Below are 19,138 nucleotides of genomic sequence, written 5' to 3'. Positions count from 1 at the left end.
GTTGTGGGGTTGTTAACCAATGTCATAAAACAACATGTGTACTACTGTTTCATGAGAAACTATTTGTTCTGTAAGCCTTCACCTGAAGTACAAAAAAATAAAAAAGATATTAATGCCTTCTGATGATCAGCCTCTGGTCAGCTGGCTTAAAAACCAAAAAGACAATCTTGAGTGTCCCAGGTGTAAGTGGATGAGCCTCCCCAGAAGGACTGAGATCAAATACCCAATGCAGAAGCCCCTGGACAAGGTGCTGTCTAGCCTCAGTAAGAAACCTGAGAATACAGGACAATTCTGCATTTACAGGGCAGAACTACTGAAACACAGGATCTGCCACTGTCGAGTATCTTTATTTTTAAAAATTCAGCATAGTAAAAAAGACTAATCCTAGGGAAGGTGACAAAGTAGAAATTATCATCACCACTTATAAAAATACATTTTATTGTAGTTTGGGAATACTTTGGTGAAGAGTTGCAGGGAAGGGGATGGAAAGAAAATAATCTAGAATCTATACCTACAAATTAGAAGAAGGAGGATGGCAGAAGATGGATCCATTAGAAAGAACTGGGTGTCAAAGAGCAAAGAGCTGAAATTCTAGTTTAGCCAAAACCCATAAGCACTATCTAAAGCAGGTGAGTAATAAGTATTGCTGAATATTGAGGAAATGAGTTAAAACCAGTGAGCAGACATGTAAATGAAGCCTTATTTACTGCTTACTTCAAATAGCCTAGAATCATATGACTAAAGGTATGATCTCAAAAGGTTACTTAAGACCAGTTTCAATACCCAAGCAAGACTGGAACTAAGCTACTCCACACAGACAATTGTGCACCCATTCTTTCTTTTCTTTTTTTAATTAAAAAAAAATTTTTTATTGCGGTCAATAAAATACACCATTTTAATTAACCATTTTAAGTGTACATTTCAGTAGCATTAATTACATGTACATTGTTGTGCAACTATCACCACTATCTATTTCCTAAATTTTTTCATCACTCCAAACAGAAACTCTGTACCCATGAAGCAATAACTCCCCATTTTCCCCTCCTTCAACCCCTGGTAACCTCTAATCTACTCTTCATCTCTATGAATTGGCTTATTCTGTATATTTATATAAGTGGAATCATATACTTGTCCCTTTTGTATCTGGCTTCTTTCACTCAGCATAATGTTTTCAAGATCCATTCATGTTGTAGCATGTATCAGAACTTTATTCCTTTCTGGAGTCCCTGGGTAGTGCAAATAGTTATCGTTCTTAGCTGACAGCCAAAAAGTTGTAGACTCGATTCCATCCAGGGGCGCCTCAGAAGAAAGGCCTCGTGATCTACTTCTGAAAAACCAGCCATTGAAAACCCTATGGAGCACAGCTCTACTTTGGCATGCACGGGTCATCATAAGTCAGAATCAACTCACTGGCAACTGGGTTTTTTTTTTTTTTTTTTTTTCATTCCTTTTCATGGCTGAAAAATATTCCACTGTATGGATATACACCAAGGATTTCTGGTGGTGCAATGGTTAAGCTCCCAGCTGCTAAGCGAAAGGCCAGAGGTTTGAACCCACCAGCGGCTTGGACCCACCAGTGGCTCCATGGGAGAAACGACCTGGGATCTGCTCCGGTAAAGATTACAGCTTAAGAAACCCTATGGGGCAGTTCCACTCTGTCCTATAAGGTCACTATTAGTCAGGATCCACTTGACAGCACACAACAACAAAAACACGGACACATTTTGTTTATCTATTCATCTCTTAACGGCCACTTGGTTTGTTTCCAGCTTCTGGCTATTGTGAATAATGCAATGAACACTGGCGTATAAGTATCTGTTTTGAGTCCCTGTTTTCAATTCTTTTTGGGTACATACATCTAGGAGTGGAATTGCTGGATCATATGGTAATTCTATGTTTAACTCTCTGAGGAACCGCCAAACTATTTTCCAGAGTGGCTAATCCATTTTACATTCCCACCAGCAATGTAAGAGGGTCTCAGTTTCTCCACATCCTCACCAAAACTTGCTATCTTCCATGGTTTTGATAACAGCCATACCAGTGGGTGTAAAGTGGGATCTCATTGTGGTATCTACCCATTCTTAAATACCTAGTCTAAGGGACTTGATCCTGCCAGAGCAGCGCAGGGAGCCAGATTCAGAGACCATGTGAGCCGCAGAAGATGCTGCAGTGTGAATAGAAAACCCAGAGCTGCAGGACGTTTACAGGAGGTTTTAAACAAGTCTGGAAGAAGCTGGTGGAATCTGGGGGTGCAAACAGTTAAGTGTTCAGCTACTAACAGAAAGGTTGGCAGTTTGTGTTCACCCAGAAGAGCCTTGGAAGAAAGGCCTGGCAATTAGCTTCCAAAAAATCATCCCTTGAAGTCCCTGTGAGGTACAGTTCTACTCTGACACACATGAGATCGCCATGAGTTAGAATCAACTGATAGTAACTGTTTTTTTTTTTGGGGGGGGGGGGAAGGGGTTGGAAGAAGCTGGAGGTTAGTACTTTGGAGGGCTGTCTCAAAACTCCTTGCCCTAGGAGGCAGAGCTCAATGAAGAGAATATAAAGAAGACAAAGTAATCAGCTATTTTAACTTTAGCAAAGGGGGTTTTGTCATTAACAATCAGAGGATTTCAACTCGGAGTTTATGGAATTGATTAAGATAGTCTGTTCACCAATCTCCAGTCCTGATAACATTATAGAGCAACTACCCCACAAATCTAGCTAGGCTGTGGCTTGGTTTTGGGTTTTGTTGTTGTTGTTGCTGTTGTTGGGAAGGTGGTGGAGGGACAAGAGAAGGGAATGTGCAGGGTCACTAACTGGCTGAAATCAAGACAAGGGGATGTTTATAAACACACTGGGTCATTTAGATACTACAAGATTATACTTCTCATGACAAAATCACAAGTCAGTTTTCATGGTCCAGCGAGGACAGAGATGGAAATCAGACCTTCCTTCCCTAGCAAATAAAGCAAAACAACAACACACAGACACCCAAAGACATCCTACTACTCAATGCCTCCGTACTACACTGACTGCCGAATGGAGCCTCTTCTGTCTTAACTCACTGTTTTAATAAGGGGAAAATTTATTTCAAGTGCTCATTTAGTTCTGGGGACAAAGAATGAGATAAGATTATTTGACTTCAGTATTCCATGCTCAGCCTTCTTCGTGTAGAGAACAGGCGGCTTCCACTAAGGAATTTAATGGAAAACATGCACTTAGTTAAGGGAAAAAAAAAAAAAGCAGCTTGACCAGGTGCTCCCCCAACTCTGGAATATCTTATTCTTCAAGATCTGGCCCCAACAGCCCCATCACAGGACTTGTCCTTCTCTGACTAACTGGCACTCCCTTCTACTCCTGGCACGAGGTTGTGCTATTTGCTAAAATCATACATGGTCTTATGCTTTTGCTAATTGTTTCAGGTGCACAAATGTCTTTTCTTCCCAAATAAAATCTGTAAATGACCTGACAACAAGGCTTAATTTTAGTCTTCAATTGTCTGTTTCCCAGTCCTCAAGCCAGAGATGAGCACCTAGGAGACAGCTAACACACATTCCCGGTCTGGCCTCCACTGAGAAGCCTACCTCCCTGTGGAAGGCTCACTTGGGCTGAGTGCTGTGTGTTTTCACAAACCGCAGCCCCGCAGCACCGAGCTGTGGGGCTTTCTGTGGATGTGGGCTACTACCCCCTCATTTCCCCAGCACTCTGTGACTGTCATTTAGCCTGCTGCCAGCTCAGAGCTGCCCAGGCACCCTTCCTGCTCATCCTGCACCCCTAACCTGCCACACTAGTCCTCCCTAGCCCTGAGTGAACTCTTCTGCCTGGCACCCTCCCACGGCCACTCCCAGGAGGAAGAAGTAGCTCACACAAGACTGTACAACTCTGTTGGTGCCCTCATTTAATCAGGCTTCTGCAAATAACTGGCCAAAAGCAATAAGGGCATGACTGAGAGACTGTGGGAGTTTAATATAAAAAAATTAATTAAAAAAAACGGGGGGAAGGAGAAAGGGTCTACCTTTTAATAGTGCCCTAATTACTCAACTCATAGGATCAGCCCAAATGAGATGGGAGTTTATTTGGGGTTTTTTTTTTTAATTATTGTTTTTTTTATATATACATAAATTGCTGCTATGAGTTTTCTTTCCTCTGAGCAATTATGCAGCAAGTATGTAAAGAGGGAAAAAATATTAATTAAATATAAGGTAATTGTAGAGTTGGCCTGGAGAGAATGAGTCTGAACTCTGGATGATCACAGGCTACCAGGGTTTGAAGACTGCTCAGGGCCTCCCAGAAAAGAAAGAAATAAAAATATAACCAACCAACCAGCAGATGCACAGTACAGCAGAAAAAGAGCCGTGTACAGAAACATGAGCAGAGCAAAGGGCTCGCGGGGCTCCAAGTATTCAGAAATCAGTGAGGTTGCCCATGGCTTAGGGCTCACCGCTAGAAAGAACTTTCCTAGAAAGGTTCTTATGTTCAACCCCACTCTCAAAGAGCTTACCCAACCATGCCTCTATAGAAGGACCTGCCACTCATCTAGTGATCAATATTTAAATCAGTAAATTGAAATTCAAAAAGAGGCTGAGGAAATAAAGGACTGAAGAGGATTATCGTGTTCAACTGGGACTTTAGGCCAAAACCAACCACAGCTTGGTCCTGAGGAGCACTGAGGCAGACCCCACAGGAAACACTCAGTTCCCTAGCTAAGAGACTGGCTTTCACATCACTGTGACCATGAGGAAGAACCCAGGCAATACCTAAAGAGTGAGGTGAAGCACCGCAGAGTGCTGAATCAACTGGGTCAGCTGGGAAGAGTGCCTGTACTTGGTAACAGCAGGTGACATGAAGAACACCGCTTCCCTGAGAACAGTCCCAGCAGTGCTTTTATTACCTGGGTCTTTCCATAACTCAGCCAAACCCAAACTCGCCGGCTGCCTTGGAACACTTCAGTACAGCCTACAATTCAGACTTGTTCATACCAGCTAAAGACCTCATGTCACCTCCTCCCACTACTGCCAGAAAGAGAGTGAGGAAAAACAGGTAAAACTACAAGCCCTGCTGAAACAAAGTTTGCTGATGGATCCCTAAGCATGCTAGAACTATTCAAAGAAGGAAAAAAGCTCTGTAAAGTTAAACCTAAACTGGTCCCTACAAAAAACTTATCTGGCTTGTACAGTACCAGTCTTACTACCCAGCCAATAGACCTGCAGTAGACCTTAAAATGCAGAATAGAATGAGAATGACGTGGGCAGGTAGAGACTCTGACTCAGACCACTAAAGGAAAAGCGTTTTGTAAAGAAAATTGTCTTTAGGAGTTAGTAGGCTACTTCTCTGTCAATATTATAAGAAAACAATGTTGGTAAGGAGTTCCTGGGTGGTGCAAACAGCTGCTAATGGAAAGGCTGGAGGTTCAAATCCACCTAGGGGCACCTCGGAAGAAAGGCCTGGGGATCTACTTTGATAAATCAACCATTGAAAACCCTATGAGCACAGTTCTGACACATTATGAGGTCGCCATGAGTCGGAATCAACTTGATGGCAACTGGTTTAATGTTGGTAATGAATATCACAAACCTAATTATTATCACAGAAGACCTGGCAAACATTGAACTCCCTCCTTAACCTGTTCTTTAAAGGCCACCTAAGGTGTTCTCGGAGCCCTGGTGGCACAGTGGTTAAGTGTTCAGTTGCTAACAAAAAGGTCGACAGCTCAAATCCACCAGCCACTCCTTTGAAACCCTATGGGCAGTTCTACTCTGAGCTATGGCTACTAACCAAAAGGTTGGCAGATCGAATCCACCAGGCACTCCTTGGAAACCCTATGGGGCAGTTGTACTCTGTCCTTTAGGGCCGCTATGAGTCGGAATCGACCCGATGGCAACGGGTTTGGTTTTGGTATAGGGTCACGGTGAGACAGAACTGACTTGATGGCAATGGGTTTTTTGTTTTTTTGTTTTTTTCCGGGGGGGGGGGTGGTGCGCAGGGGAAGGTGCTCTCACCCTGAGCAGAAGAGAATGGCTATTTTAGACAATGAAGTAGCCACTTGGTTAGGCCCAAAGTTCAGCAACCTCACTCCAGCTCAGCTTCCACTGGATTCAGGCATCTCATGATTACTGATCTGCTTTAGTTACAGAAAAAACCAGGCTTTACTAAGGAGAGATTTCACTAATCTCTGACCCTCACTCGGGCTAGAAAAGAAATCAGAAGTCAAAGGTCACTGACAGAGTTAGTCTCCATAGAACACCTACTCTTAAAGGGACAGTACTGATGCAAAATCACAGGATCAGAAGATTTCTTTAAACACACACAGAATTTTAATTATTAGGAAATGATACTACATATCTTGAGTACTTACCAGTGGCTCTCGAGGCAGCACATTTTCACTTCCTGGAGCAGAGTTTGGCTGCCCAAAAAATAAAAGAAACAAAAATAAGATCACAGTGCCACCCAATGGACATGTAAAACACAAAGACGTTCTATTCTCAAGCAACACACACCAATGCAGCCACAAACACTGCTTTCTCACAAGTACCAACAGTTTTTCGTTTAACTATAGGCCATTCCGGGGTGGACTACCTGTAGGAAGTAGCCCAGAGAGTGAACATGAAGAGATTGTTTCTGGGCTCAACTGTCACAGCACCTAAAGAACAAGAAGGCTCGGTTTTGCTTTGGAGGGCCCAAGACCACCAACTGAGCAGCAGGGCAGAGGACCATCACAAAATCCTTGGAAATAGTGAAGTCCAGAAAAAAGCTTTAAGAGGGAGCAATGCCTCCTTGTTGCCACCTCCGTAGCTGGAGTTGACTGGGAAGAAAACCAAAGCAAAAATGGAGAGCCAGATCCAGCCACAAGGGGGCCCCAGTTGCCCATGCTCAAGATTTCCTCTGAGCATCTATTTGGAGCCAGGAGTAACTATTGACATACTGATTCTCATTTCTCACCTGTCACTGATGACACCCTACAGTAGTAAAGAAAGCCCCAGTCTTTTTTTTTAGTCTTTTTTTTTTCCCATACAAAAATTTATACATACATTGTTATGTGACTTGATTCCCCATTGTCCATTCAACCAGCTCCTAACCCTCTCTGCTTTCCCATCTCACCTCCGGACAGAAGCTGCCCATTTAGTCTCTTGTATCTACTTGAGCTAAGAGGCACACTCCTCACAAGTATCACTTTATGTCCCACAGTCCAGTCCAATCCCTGTCTGAAGAGTTGGCCTCGGAAATTGTTTTAGTTCTACAGAAAGCCCCAGTCTTAAATCCTTTTTGGAAATAAGCTAGTGACAGACAGATAAACAGATCAACCTACAGGCAAGTTGACAGCACCATGGCACTTCCTACTACTATTGCCAACTTGCCTGGCTCTAAACTGTTTCCTGCTCTGGACTCATCCTTCACCCTCACATTTTCCTTTAACTCTTGACTGGTCTGGCCAAAATGTGGAGAAAGAGTGAGCTAGAGACAGAGATACACAGACTCTGAAGAAATTTACCAATCTCCAAAAGAATAAAACAAGCAGTTTGAGTGAGTTATGATTAGTTTACTGTTACTGATGGTCAAGTCAATTTCCAATTTTCTACAGATAATGTCCAGACAAGTGCGGCTAATCTGTGTGTCTCAGAAAGCATCCTCCATCCTCCTCCCGGCTAGTTCAGATAGCAAGTCCCAAGCCTTCCAGGAGGAAGGGCAGAAGGTGGGAGAGGAGACAGCCCCATCCACAGAGGGTCCCCAGAGATTTCCTCACCCCCAGTTACCACCACATAGCTGACACAGAGCTCAGTAGCAAGGGCTCTACTAATAAAGCTAGCCAGCCTGACACTATCTGGAAAGTGTAGATCAATCTCAGAGAATCTGAGCAAGCTTTCCCTCTCTCCTTCCCCCAAGGCTCCAGGCACCAATCGCTCACACATTTAGATCTCTACCCAGACTCCAGTGAGTTATAAATCCAACTGCCTTCATGCTTCCTCTTGGAATTAACATGTCCCACAGCAGGCTCAACCTCTTCTAGCATTCACACCAGAGGTTCCATGGGAGAAAGACCTGGCAATCTGCTTCCCTAAAGATTACAGCCAAGAAAACCCTATGGGGCACAGGGTTTTTCTACTCTGTCATATACAGTCGCTATGACTCGCAATAGACTTTACGGCACCCAACAACAACACTAAATGTTAACATATATTTAGATTTTTTGTTTAATTCTCACAAGAAATGTATGACATTATTGCTGATGAGGAAGGTGAGGCAAACGGAGGCTAAATACTCGCCCACGCTGACTCAGCTAGTAAGTGGTACTAGAGGAATTTGAACCTTTACACTTAATCAAAATAATCAAGTTTTGTTTAGACCACATTTTGTTAAGCAACAACCTTAATCCTACCCCATGAATAATAATGTAGGTTATTTGACTAGACGAAACAAACTAAGCCAGGATTTAAGAAGCATCGTTCTGACTTAACCCAAGACTTTCTTCCTGAGATATATCTAATCACTGTGAATCATGATCACCAAGGAACTTCTTTTAAAATTAGTTCATCTCTTTTGAATAGCTAATATTTGCCAGAGGTAAAAACTTCGAAGAGTTCACAGTACCAAGTAAGTCTCTTTCATCATATACCCTCTTGTACCTTTTTAAATTGAGAATCACGTAAATGTATTCTGCTTAAAAAAGCAAATAAAATTTAAACATTAAAAATAAAAAGAGAAAGTCTCTCTCTCCCTCCAACACTCAGTCCCCTCATTCCTTGGGGGAATCACCACTAATACTGGTATTCTTATGTATTCTTCCAAGTATATCTAAAAAGAATCTAAGCGGTATGTGTTGTTGGTAGGGGCCGTCAAGTCAATTCCAACTCATAGTGACCCAACGTGACAGAGCAGAACAGCCCCATAGGGTTTTCTAGGCTGTAATCTTTATGGAAGCAGATTACCAGGTCTTTTCTCCCATGGAGCCATTGCATAGGTTCGAACTGCCAACCTTTCGGTTAGCAGCTTAGCACTTAACTATTGCATCACCAGAGCTCCTTGAAAGGCATGTATGTGTGTGCATATCTCCACAAAGGAACTTTAAACAGTAACACTCTCCAAATTCCTTCCAAAGCTTTCTGAAGTCTCAGCACACCACAGCCAGACCCTCAAGCTCAATCTCAGGGCTGCTTAGAGAGGAGCAAGCATTTCTCTGAGTTGTACTCCAACTCATGGTGTCCTCTGAGGTCAAGTCAGTCAGACCTTATCTGTGAACTCACAGAGGACTTTTCACCAATCTGGGAATTGCTCAACGCTATGTACATTCTGGATGAAATTTCTGCCATCTGAAGTGGACCATACCCCATTTCCTGTCTCCGTATCCTTGAGAACAATATTTCTTCATGACCTAATCCAAAATAGTCCTCATGCCTACTGCTCTCCATGCTTATTTCCCTGATAAGACTATCTATAATTATTTATTCGAGTAACTAGTTTTCTATTTATCCTTCCCACTAGATTTTAAGTTTCTTCAAGGCAGGGACTTTATCATGTTATTGAAGGTTATATCTTCAGCAACAAAAGTGTCACTGGTATTCAATCAATACATGCTTAATTTTTTTTTTTTAATTTAAAAAACTAAAACAAAGGAGCCGCTCTGTATACAAACCCAAGTGAGAGCAAGCAGAGGACCCTGGTGGTGCCCGTTCCTGGAACATTTCACCTACAGCCTAACACAAACCTAGCCTACTGTCAATGCCCAATGGTTCTCAACCCCAGGGCAGTATCACCTCCAGGGGGCATCTGGAAATGTGTGGAGATGCTTCTGGTTATTACAATGACTAGGAAACTCCTAATGGCATTTAGAGGGCAGGGGCAAGGAAGGTTCAATATCCCGCAATGCACACAACGAAGAACCATTCCACCCAAAACACCAATAGGACCCCTCGGAGAGTCCTGGCCATTCTGCTTCCTTGCGCTGAGGAGGTGGGCAGACTCCCATCTTCAGCATCTAGATGCTGCTTCAAAGAGGAGCAAAGGTCTGAGGAGCTAACTCGTTGTCAGGAGAAGCTATATTCCCAAGCTCACGCAAGTCCACCAGTCTCGCCAGTTCAGCTTTTACAAAAACCCAATAACTCTCAAACACGTGCCTGTCCATCAACCCCTTTAAAGTGGCCAAGCCTATTTTCTGGTTTGGGATAAATCCCTACAAATTAAATTCCAACTTGATGCTGAAAATCTTCACAGGGTAGTTCACAGTAAGGTTTAGAAATCACCAGGTGAGGTATATTGCAAAGGTATAAGAAGTAGGCTCCAAGATAACCCACATTCAGGATCATTAGGGGCAAGAATGGGGAGAGCAGGGAGGAAAGAAAAGCAAAAGCATAAGGTTGCTTTAAACAAGCAAAAAAGGACCACAGTGACAAAGAGAGAAATGCTTTTAGTTTGATAGAAACAAAGATGCTGTTTCTCCTGCTGCCAAGGTAGTGACCTTCCCCCAACTAGGAAGTGTTCCCAGGTGTTCACTCTGCTGCACAGCAAAGGCCAATCTCACAAACAGCATGTAGGCTTAAGCAATCAGCAGAACCTCCAGATCTAGGAGTACTCATCCTATGTCTGCCAAGTGACTGCAACTCTGGGTATGTCCTAAATCAACCTGGCCTACGGTGCTTTTCTGGGGCAACTAAGATTCAATTCAACAAACATTTCTTGAGAGACAGTGGTACAGCAAAAAGTGCATGAGCTTTGGCATCAGAAAAATCTAGGTTCAAATAATCTAATGAAGGAGTGATGTGGGGTATACTGCTCAACCTCTCTGAGCCTCAGTTTCTTCATCTATGGGAATAGTGGGAATAATACTACCTACTTCACATTCAGGATTAAGTGAAAAAATATAAATTCTATCATGTCACACTATTGCTCAAAATCAACCAATGGACTTCTGCTTCTGGCCATGATGGAGTAACAAGGATCATATTTACCCTCCCACTGTAAAACACTAGAAAACTGAACAAAATAAATAAAATCCCTGTTTGTAGACACTGGACAGCAAGCAATACAGACCCATGATCTCTGGTAGAACAATGATGTGAGCTCTAAGACTACCCTGGCTTTCTGCAGGGAGGCACATTTAAGACCAAGGAGAGAGGGAGGGGATCCCAAGCAGAGCACAGAGGTCTCACTGAGTTGAGGAGACAGAGATCGAAGATCAGGGAGTCTAAGGCAGCTGAAAGCTGTAGGATAGAGTTCCCGAGAAGAGAGAAATACATAACAAAGAGCTCCAGAAGTCTGCTTAGAGGTTCCCTTGAGTCTTTGCTGAGTACTAAGATTTGTGCATGCACAAATCTCTTTTGCCACGAGGACAAAAAAAAAAAAAACAGTGACAAGAGCTAAAAGCTGAACAGTTAAACCAGAACTCATACAGGGCTCACAAGTCACAACCAGCTAGTAGAGTGTTGATGGTTCAGGTTGTGTGCCAACTTAGTTGGGCCATGATTCTCAGTGGTTTGGCAGTTATGATGTAGTTTGGTAGCTACGTAATGACGTAATCACCTCCATAATGAGATCTAATATAATGTAATCACCTCCATGATGAGATCTGCTGAGTAGCTGATGAATTGAAAGGGAGTTTTCTTGGGGGTGTGGCCTGTATCCAATACATATGGACTTTCTGGCAAAGCTCGCTGGCTTTTGCACACTCTGGATCCTGCATCCAGCTCATCATCATCTGACCTCCAGTTCTTGGGACTTGAGACAGCAGCTTGTTGTATTGCCTGCCGATCTTGGATTCATCAGCCTCTGCAGCCCGTGAGCCAGCAGCCTGCCATCTGAGCTGCTCATCTTAGGTTCATCAGCCCCTGTAGCTATGTGAGTCAGGAAAAGCCTCCATCCTGATGCCCGACCCATAGACTTGGGACTTTCCAGCCTCTACAACCACGTGAGTCATCTCCCTGATACACACACACACACACACACACAGAGACACGCTTCACTGGTTTTGCTTCTCTAGAGAACCCAGCCTAAGACAGGTGCCTTGCTGATCATTCAGGACATTTAGTAGTTACCCAGAAGAGTTACATTTTGGTAAGGGAGTTAAATTATCCCTCGAGTAAAAAAAAAAACTCGTTGCCAGCGAGTCGATTCCAACTCAGCGACCCTATAGGATAGAGCAGAACTGCCCCATAGGGTTTCCAGAAGCAGCTAGTGGAGTCGAACTACCGACATTTTGGTTAGCAGCCAAATGCTAACCACTGGCACCATGAGGGCTCTGTCCCTAGAGTAAAGGCTACCCTAAATCCACCCTAACAAAGATTACAAAGAGGACTTGAAAGGATCAAACTGAATCACAAGTAACTTAACTACCACCAGAATCATGCCTAAAAGTCCTTAAAGTAAGTCCACAAAATCCAGACATTCAACAATGTAAAATTAACAACATTTAGCATTCAATCAAAAATCATAACCTATGCCAAGAAACAGGGAAATGTGACCCACAGTAATAAGAAAAACTAGATGATATAATTAGGAAACAAGGACATTAAAATAGGTGCTATATCTATATTCAAGTATTTAAAGGAAAACACAAACAGAGTGAGGAGAGAAATGTAAGGTATAAAAAGAAACAGAACTTCTAGAAATGAAAAACATAGTATATGAAGTAAAAATTTCACTGAATGGGAATTACAGATTATACACTGCAAAAGAAAAGTACACTTGTAGGCACAGTGGTAGGAGTTAACCAAAATGAAGGACAGAGAGAAAAAAGACGGCCAAAAAAAAACAAAACAGAGCCTCAGTGATCTATGCAATAATATCAAGTGGTATAATAAACATGTAATTGAAGGCCCAGAAAAAAAAGGACCAGTTCAGTTGCCATCAAGTCAACTCTGACTCATGGCAACCCACGTGTGTCCGAGTAGAACTGTGTTCCATTAGGTTTTCAGTTGTTGATTTTTTTGGAAGTAAATCACCAAGCCTTTCTTCCGAAACACCTCTGGACAGACTTGAATCTCCAACCTTTTGGTTATCAGCCAAGCATATTTACCATTTGCACCACCTGGGGCCTCAGGAAAAAAAAAAGGAGGCAAAAAAAAAAAAAAACTTGAAGAAATAATGTCTGAAAAATTTTCAAGTTTGATGAAAACTACAAACCCACAAGCAGAGTAAACACAAAGAAAAGCACACAAAGACACATCATAATCAAATTACTGAAAACTCAGGAAAGAGAATTTCTTATGAGCAGTCAGAAAAAAAGAGAAATATTACACAGTAACAAAGATTAAGAATGACTACAGACTTTTGATCAGACACTATGCAAGCCAGGATACAATGCAACGATATTTTTAAATTGGGGGGGGGGGGGCCTGTGAGAAGGGGCAAGTGTCATCTTAGAATTCTATACCCAGTGAAAATAGCTTTCAAAATGAATACAAAATTAAGAAGAAGAAAAAGAAAGAGAGAGAGAGAGCACTGGGAGAATTTGTCAATGGTATACTTGCACTAGGAGTCCCTGAGTGGCACAAATGGTTAAGTGCTGAACTACTAACCAAAAGGTTGGAAGTTCAAACCCACCCAGAGGCACCTCAGAAGACAGGCCTGGTAATCTGCTTCCAAAAGGTCACAGCCTTGAAAACCCTACGGAGCAGTTCTATTCTGCATGCATAGGGTCATCATGTGTCTGAAATGACTTGACAACAACTAACAACAACAAACAACAACTTACAGTCACTGGGTGGCATAAAAAGTTTGTACTTGTCTACTAATCTAAAGGTTGGTGGTTTTAATCAACAAGGCAGCACCATCAAGGAAAGACCTAGTGATCTACTTCTATAAGATTACAGCTACTGAAAACCCTATGGAGTACTGCCTCCATGAACAACTGCCTCCTTTGCCATGAGACCAGAAGAACTGGATGGTGCCTGGCTACCATTACTGACCATTTTGATCAAAGATTCCATAGAATAATCTTGATCAAAAGGGGGAAAATGCAGAACAGAATTTAAAATTCTCATAGACTCTCGACTTTCTAGAACCATGGAGGGTAGATGAACCCTTGAAACTACTGCCCTGAGATAATCTCTGAACGCTGAACCAAAAATAGCTCCTAAAACCTTCTTAGAATCAAACAATAGTTTAGCTTGACTAGTAAAAAAAGGTCTGCCTTGAGCATTACGCTCTTTTAAGAACTATCTATATGGACCAAACTGACAACAGCAACTCTAAAGATTGGATGGGAACCTTAGGGGGCAATGCGTTTATGTCAATGAGAGAGGGACAACTCAGAAAAGAAAGGTGAGAATGGTTGCACAACTTGAAGAATGTAATCCATGTCACTAAATAGTACAAGTAGAAACTGTTGTATTGGTGTATGTTTTGCTGTGTATGAAGCCCTGGTGGCATAGTGGTTAAGAGCTACGGCTGCTAACCAAAAGCTCGGCAGTTCAAATCCACCAGCCACTCCTTGGAAACCCTATAGGGCAGTTCTCTGTTCTACAGGGTCGCTATGAGTTGGAATCAACTTGACGCAAGGGGTTTGGTTTGGTTTTGGTTTTTGCTGTGTATATTCTCAACAACAGCAACAAAATAAATAAAATTTAAAGAAACAAAAATCCTAAACACATGGGATTGCCATGAGTCAGAAACAACTCAACAGCAACAACTTATATCTGTAATACTAGAAGTGTAATATGAAGTTCTTTAAACAATAGGAAAACATACCAAATGGAAATTGGGATCTACACAAAAGAAGAATGCTAGAAATGATAAATATGTTAGTAAATATAAAAGATGTTCTAAATAATTTTTAAAAATTTTAAAATAATTGACTGTTTAAATAAAAAATAACAACAATGTACTATGGGGTTTATGACATATGTAGAAGTAAAATCTACGACACTAATAGAATAATGAATAAGAAAGGAAATGAAAGCATACTGTTGTTAGGTTCTTACATTTCATGTGAATCGGTATATCATTTGAAAGTACACTGTGATAACTTAAAGTCACATATTGTAAACTTCACAGCAATCGCTAATAAGTAAACAACAACAAAAAAATAGGTATAGCTAAGCCAGTAGTAGAGATAAAATGAAATCCTAATAAACAACTCAATCCAAAAGAAGCCCAAAAAAAAGAAAAATAAACAAAAACAAATAAAAAAAAAAATAGCAAGATGGTAGACTTACACCCAACCATATCTACATTTACCTTAAATGTAAATGAACCATTCCAAATAAAACGCAGATTGTCACACTGGGGTGGGGGTAAGGGAGTAAGACCTACAAGACACTCACTTTAAACAAAAGTCCATAGGTTAAAAGCCAAAGGATTGAAAGAAATATACCATACAATTATGTCAATTTATGAAAAAGACATAAAAATCCTAAGTATGCATCCAATAAACACAACTTCAAAATACATAAAAAAAATCAGACAAAACTAAAAAGATAAATAGACATATCCACAATTACAGTTGGAGACTTCAATACTCCTCTCTCCTCAATGAAAAAGTCAGTAAGGATATAAAAGACTTGAATAACACTATCAATCAATATGGCCTATTTGACATTTTAAGAAACACTTTACCCAACAACAGCGGAATACACATTATTTTCAATTGTACAAAGAAAAAAGATAGATCATAAAACAAATCTCAAATTTAGAAGGTTTGAAACCAAACACTATGTTCTCTGACCAAAAAGAATTAAACTACAAATCAGTTAGAAAAAAAAATCTGGAAATATCCCAAACGTTTGGATATTAAACAACAGACTTCTAAATAACCATGCACCGAGGACGAAATTACAAGTGAAATTAAAAATATTCTGAACTGAATGAAAATGAAAACATGAAGTTCATAAAATTGTGGAATGCAGCTAAAGTAGTGCTTAAAGGGAAATTTACAGCTTTAAAACACTGACTTTAGAGAGGAAGAAAAGTACAAAATCACTTATCTAAATTTCTGCCTTAAGAAACTAGAAAAAGAACAGCAAATGAAAACCCAAATTAAATAGAAGAAAAGAAATAAGTGAAATAGACAATACAGGAAAATCAATAAGATAAAAGCTGGCTTTTTAAAGAGTATTAAAATTTATAAACTTCTCTCTGGCTGGATCAAGAGAAAAGAGAGAAGACACTAATTTCCACTATCAGGAACATAAAGGGGGAAATCACTACAGATCCTACAGACATTTAACAGATAATAAGAGAATATTATGAACAACTTTAAACCAATAAATTCAAGAATTAAAATGATACGGACATAGTCTTTGATAGACATAACAAAACTGACTCAAGAACAAATAGAAAAGTTTAATAGTCATATCTACTAAAGAAATTAAAATACATAACTTAAAACGTTCTCACAAAGAAAACTGTATGCCCAGATGGCTTCACTGGTGAATTCTATCAAATATTTAAGTAAGAAATAATGCCAAAGTTATACAAACTCTTTGAGAAAACATAACAAAAAAAATAAAACTACCCAATTCATTCTATGAGATAAACATTGCCTTGATACCAAATACCAAGATTTCACATACATATACATACAAACTACAAAACAATATCCCTCAACAACATACAAAAACTTTTAAGAAAATATGACAAATCTAGCAATATATAAAAAGGATAACACATCATGACCAAGTGGAATTTAACATCATGACCAAGTGGAATTTAACCAATGAATGGTTTAACATTTGAAATATCAATCAGCATAAATCACCACATTATCAGGATAAAGGAGAAAAACCACATGATCATCTCAATAGATTTAAAAAAAAAAAAAAAAAACCCTGACAAAATTCAAAACACATATGATTTTAAAAAAAAAATCCTCAGCAAACTAAAAACAAAAGTTGAATTTCCTTAACTTCATAACGGGCACTTACAGAAAACCTATGGGTAACATCAAACTTAAGTGTAAAACACTCACATCAATAATAAGGCAAGAATGTCTACTGCCTCCACTCCTTTTAACATTGTACTAGAAGTTTTAGACAATGCAATAAGGCAAGAAAAATAAAGGACATACAGATGGGAAAGCAAAAAATAAAACTTATTTTGTTGTTGTTAAAAGATACAATCATCTATGGAGAAATTATAAGGAATCTACAAAAAAAGCTACTACAATAAATGAATTTAACAAAGTAACAGGATACAGGAGCCCTGGTGGTGTAGTGGTTAAGAGCTCGGCTGCTAACCAAAAGGTTGGCAGTTCAAATCCACCAGCTGCTCCTTGGAAACCCTATGGGGCAGTTCTGCTCTGTCCTATAGGGTTACAGTGAGTCGGAACAGACTCAACGGCACCTAACAACAACAACAAACAGGATACAAGGCCTATATAAAAAGTCTATTTTATGTCTATACACTATCATTGGACAATTAAAAGTGAAATTAAAAAATAAAATCTACAAGTATGATTGCATCCAAAAAATGAGAAACACTTAGAGATGAATTTAACAAAATGTGTACATGGCCTACACACTTTAAACTACAACACATTTACACCCACTTACTTAGGTTCCAAAGACCAGGTCATTATGTGAAAATTGGCATTATGTGAAAATTGGCGTTATGTGACAATGGAGAATGACCACATCAGGACACAAAATGGAAGATGACTACATCGTTATATAACTGCCAAATTACATCATTACAGAACTTCTAAACCACTGATAATCATGGCCCAGCCAAGTTGACACATAACCTTAACCATCACAGTCAATGTTACTCTTGCCTCACACCTCGGCATTCGTTACTGCCAGACATACGTTATTAATGCACAAAATAGTCGGGTAGTCGATTTTTTGCTATTGTCATAAACTGGAAATGTCAGATGACGGGATAGTCAATAAGTGAGGAGTGGGTATATTGAGAAAAATCAAAGACGATGTAAATATATGGAGAGATATATAATGTTAATGAATTGGAAGATCAATATTGCTAAGATATAAATTCTCCCCAAAATTGATCTATAGATTCCAGACAATCCCAATAAAAATCTCAACAAGCTTTTCTGTAAGAAATGATAAACTGTAAAACTGACATGGAGGTGGGAAGGACCAAAGGTCCTAGAAGAGCCAAAACTATTTTGAAAATAAAGTTACAAGATTTTACATTGTTTGATTTCAAGATTTACTACAAAGCTACAGCAATAAAGATGGTGTGTTACTGGCATTCAGATAGACATACAGATCAATAGAACAGAACAGAGCCCAGAAACAGACTAATGCATATACAAATATTTGATTTTTTACAAGGTGGCAAGATAATTCAACAGCAAAAAGATAAAACTTTTCAACAAACGATGTTGTAATTCACGTGGGAAAAAATGAACCTTAGTCTTTACCAATAAGCACGTGAAAAGATGCTCAGTACTATTAGTCATCACAGAAATTCAAGTTAAAATCATGATGAAATAACACTACGCACCCACTAGAATGGCTAAAATTATAAAGTCGGACAAAAATCAGCGTTGGTGTGGATATGGAGAAACTGGAACTTTCATACACTTTGGTGGGAATGAAAAATAGTACAGCCACTTCACAAAAACACTTAGGCAGTTTCTTATAAACATACCCTTACCATATGATCCTGCAATTCCATTCATAGGTATTTACCAAGAGAAATAAAGACATGTCCTCACAAACATACATGAATATTCATAGTAGCCCAAACTGGAAACAATCCTGTAGCTGACAGACTAAGGTAGCCCCGTTATCCTCACCTCCTAGTATTCACGCCCTGGTGTGGTTCCCTCCCCTTGAGTATGGGCAGGACCTGTGACTTGCTTCTAGGCCCATACAGCAGAACAAAGGTAACGGTACATACGAAATTACACGCATGTGACTATGTTACATAAGACTACAAAGTCCGTTTTGCTAAGAAACTATCTTTCCCTTACTGAATTTGAGGAAGCAAGTGGCTATGTTGGGCAGATCCAAGTAGCAAGAAAATGAGGACAGCTTCTGGCTGACAGCTGGCAAGAAACTGAAGCCCTCTGTCTGACAGCCCATAACGAACTGAATGCTCCCAATAACGATTGAACAGATCCTTCCCCAGTCAAGCCTCAGATGAGACCACAGTCCCAGCAGATACCTTGACTGCAGCCTTGTGAGACCCAGTTAAACCTTGCCCTAACTCACAGAAACTGTGAGACAATAAATGTGTGTTATTTTAAGCTGCTAAATTT

At 40.2% G+C, this 19,138-nt stretch overlaps 1 protein-coding gene across 2 annotated transcripts in view; it reads right to left on the bottom strand.

Moving 5' to 3' along the window:
- The window catches only part of PEX14 (peroxisomal biogenesis factor 14), a 148,524-nt gene that overhangs the window by 123,065 nt on the left and 6,321 nt on the right, over positions 1-19,138 (bottom strand). For both annotated transcript variants that reach the window (XM_023739413.1, XM_004385158.2), the window contains exon 2: positions 6,341-6,388. In XM_023739413.1, coding sequence (XP_023595181.1) covers positions 6,341-6,388 — 48 coding nt within the window. The remainder of the gene's footprint in view (positions 1-6,340; positions 6,389-19,138) is intronic.

Source organism: Trichechus manatus, unplaced genomic scaffold (assembly GCF_000243295.1).
Source record: "Trichechus manatus latirostris isolate Lorelei unplaced genomic scaffold, TriManLat1.0 scaffold00133, whole genome shotgun sequence".
NCBI lineage: Eukaryota > Metazoa > Chordata > Mammalia > Sirenia > Trichechidae > Trichechus > Trichechus manatus.
The sequence above is the reverse complement of the archived record's forward strand: the minus strand, read 5'-3'. Positions and strand labels throughout refer to the sequence as shown.